General features: G+C 36.7%; 1 protein-coding gene across 1 annotated transcript in view; it reads right to left on the reverse strand.

Moving 5' to 3' along the window:
* plxnc1 (plexin C1) overlaps positions 1-3,387 on the reverse strand; it is a 55,720-nt gene that overhangs the window by 12,777 nt on the left and 39,556 nt on the right. The window contains exons 24-27 of the mRNA XM_032505812.1: positions 2,766-2,800; positions 2,543-2,638; positions 1,669-1,832; positions 1,425-1,572 (exon numbers count right to left, since the gene is read on the reverse strand). Coding sequence (XP_032361703.1) covers positions 1,425-1,572; positions 1,669-1,832; positions 2,543-2,638; positions 2,766-2,800 — 443 coding nt within the window. The remainder of the gene's footprint in view (positions 1-1,424; positions 1,573-1,668; positions 1,833-2,542; positions 2,639-2,765; positions 2,801-3,387) is intronic.

The following is a 3,387-nucleotide window of genomic DNA, read 5'->3' on the forward strand; positions in this document are numbered from 1 at the left end:
ATAGTATAGTATGTCGAAAAAGTGATAAAAAAGCTTTAGTATAGTATGTCAAAAAAGCCATAGTATAGTATGTCGAAAAGAGCCAAAGTACAGTATGTTGAAAAAAGTGATAAAACATCAATAGAATAGTATGTTCAAAAAGCCATAGTATAGTATGTCGAAAAAAAGCCATAGTATAGTATGTCGAAAAAAAGCCATAGTATAGTATGTCGAAAAAAGTGATTAAAAAGCCATAGTATGTAAAAAAAAAAAAGTCATAGTATTTTAAAAAAAATTGAAAAAGGTCTTAGTATAGTATATTGAAAAAATAGTTATATAGTATATTGAAAAAAGTGACAAAAAAGTGTTGAAAAAGCCATAGTATCGGTACTGTAAAAAGCCATAGATTAGTATGTTGAAAAATAATATAGAGCTTTATTATAGACACTCAATGCACGTCAGGGGGAGGACTACTCTCTAATACTACCAGTGTATGATGGGTGATGCACAGCTGCCTTACGACACCAGACGCTCACCACACATCAGCTTGTTAGAGAGGGAACATGTCTTTAGTGGTGGGGAAAACCGGAGCACCCGGGGGAACCCGACGCAGACATGGGAAGAACATGCAAACTCCACAAAGAAAAGCCCGGGACAACCAGGGTTTGAGCCCTGTACCTCATTGCTGTGAGGCCACATTGCTAACCATTGGGCGGCCATGCTGCTATACAGTATGTCGAAACAAATCATAGTATAGCATGTCGCAAAAAGAGAAAAAAAGCATAGTATAGTATGTCGCAAAAAGTGAAAAAAAAAATATCATAGTATAGTATGTCAAAAAAAGTAGAGAAAAATTGTATAGTATGTCAAAAAAAGCCATTGCATAGTATGTCAAAAAAGGGATAAAAAAAGCCATAGTACAGTATGTCAAAAAAGCCATAGTATAGTATGTCAAAAAAAAGCCATAGTATGTAAAAAAAAAGTCATAGTATTTTTAAAAAAATTGAAAAAGGTCATAGTATACGTTGAAAAAATAGAAAAAATAGTTATATAGTATGTTGAAAAAAGTGACAAAAAAGTGATTAAAAAGCCATAGTATGTAAAAAAAAAAGTCATAGTATTTTAAAAAAAATTGAAAAAGGTCATAGTATATGTTGAAAAAATAGAAAAAATAGTTATATAGTATGTTGAAAAAAGTGACAAAAAAGTGATTAAAAAGCCATAGTATCGGTACTGTACTGCACCTATATTATGTCCAAAAAGTAATAAAAAAGCCATAGTATCTGTACTGTAAAAAATAGCATGTCGCAAAAAGAGAAAAAATTGTATAGTATGTCAAAAAAAACATAGTATATTGAAAAAACCCACAGTATGTTGAAATAGAACTAATATTATCCTACAATCAAACTGATCCTCCTGTAATTGTAAATTATAAAATACCTTACCTTTCCTAGCTGGATCTCACTGAGCGAGAAGGAGTCCATGAAGGCCTGAGCAATGACAGACAGGCAGCTGTCCAATTGTGGAGTTTTCGCCATGTCGAAAACAAACTGGGGGTTTTTCATGATGTTGACCCAGAAGCGCAGAGGCAAACTGCATAGTAGCATAAAGATATGTCAGGAAGAAAACTTAACTTCTGTACTAAAGCTCATCAAACTGTTCACAGAGCTTTGGATGACCCAGCAATACCTGTTGGTCTTCCAGATGTGAAGAACATCTGGGTCGGTGATCTTCATGTTGTCTGCTTGAGTGTCCAGGAAGTCAAAGAAGTATTTGACAGCATGCGGGGCTCTGCTGTGAGGTGTCCCCCAGATAGATCTGAACAGATTCTCCACAAATGAATGCACTGCCACCTTAGAGTCAGAGAACAAGGTATTGTCATTTTCTGCCGTCTCTTAACAGTAAAAAGATGTGTTTGAATACTCTTTCATCTGGACTAATTATGTACAATCCCACTCTCACCAGAACTCATTAACTCACTTCCTGTCTAAAAGAGAAAAATCTAAGTGCCATCTTCTCTTACATCAGAGTGGAAAACAAAAACCTATCCAAATTCAGTAATTTGTGTGTCAACACAGGAGGTGTTTCAGCTGCGTTTTTTGGCATTTCAGGCCTTTATTTGATAGGACAGCTTAGACAGGAAAGGGAAGAAAGAGGGGGATGACATTCAGTAAAGGCCCAGAACATGCAGCCGTTGCGTCGATGACTTAGCCTCTGTGGGGCGCATGCTCTACCAGATGATCTAGTTTGCTCATAATATACGTACTTAAACGCGACCCAAGGCATATTTTTACGCTTCAAGGAGAGTTTCCTTTCTTCATCCTGTGCAGACACAGATGGAGCACTAAGCTGCTGCTGCTCATGCCATGCCTCTTGTGTGGACAAGGGTAACAAAAATAGACACTTCCTCTGCAACATTACACTGCTGCAGGTGATAAAAATAACCATGTAAGAGACCATATCAGTTTTAATGGGGTTGGTGCGTGTTTCAGTAATAAAAAAATAAAAATAAAAAATAAAAATTTAAAAAAATAAAAAAGGCCTTGTGACTTGTTCCTCTTGCCTTTGTAGAGAGAAGCTTGGTGAGGTGCACTTCCTTCAGTTTTAACTTCTTCCTCTCTGGGTTCTTTCTTTGGTCCTCGTCTACATCAGGATCAATCTTCAGAAAAGAGACAAACAACATTCACAATATGCACAAATATGTGTAGTGATTCAAATGTTTCTTAGTATCAAACTAATTTCATGATTTACCTCTGCAAACAAAACAAAAAAAAACTCCTTCTTACCAAGTGGAAGTATTTTCCAGAGAAGTTCTCATCATCTAAAGGGAATGAAAAGAATATTATACATACAGTAAGTACACACACCCATATTTTACTTACACCACACCCACACACACACACACACACACAACCACACACACACACACACACACACACACACACACAACACACACACACACACACACACACACCCAACAAACCACACACACACAAACACACACACACACACACACACACACACACACACACACACCACACGTTTTCTATTTCATGACAATTTACTTGTAAATTAACACTGAAGACATCAAAACTGAATAAACACTTGTTGAATTATGTACTTAACAAAAAGTGTGAAATAACTGAAAGCATTTTATATTTTAGTTTCTTCAAAGTAGCCACCCTTGCTTTTTGATAGTGCTGCAAACCCTTGGTGTTCTCTCAGTGAGCTGGAGGTAGTCACCTGAAATGGTTTTCCTTCCAAGGGACCCCTGGTGTGACTGTCAAGAGTTAATTAGTGGAATTTCTTGCCTTATTAATGGAGTTGGGACCGTCAGTTGTGTTGTGCAGAAGTCAGTTTGACACACAGCCGACAGCCCTATTGGACAACTGTTAGAATTCATATTAT

This window comes from Etheostoma spectabile, chromosome 23 (assembly GCF_008692095.1).
Source record: "Etheostoma spectabile isolate EspeVRDwgs_2016 chromosome 23, UIUC_Espe_1.0, whole genome shotgun sequence".
Taxonomy (NCBI): Eukaryota; Metazoa; Chordata; class Actinopteri; order Perciformes; family Percidae; genus Etheostoma; species Etheostoma spectabile.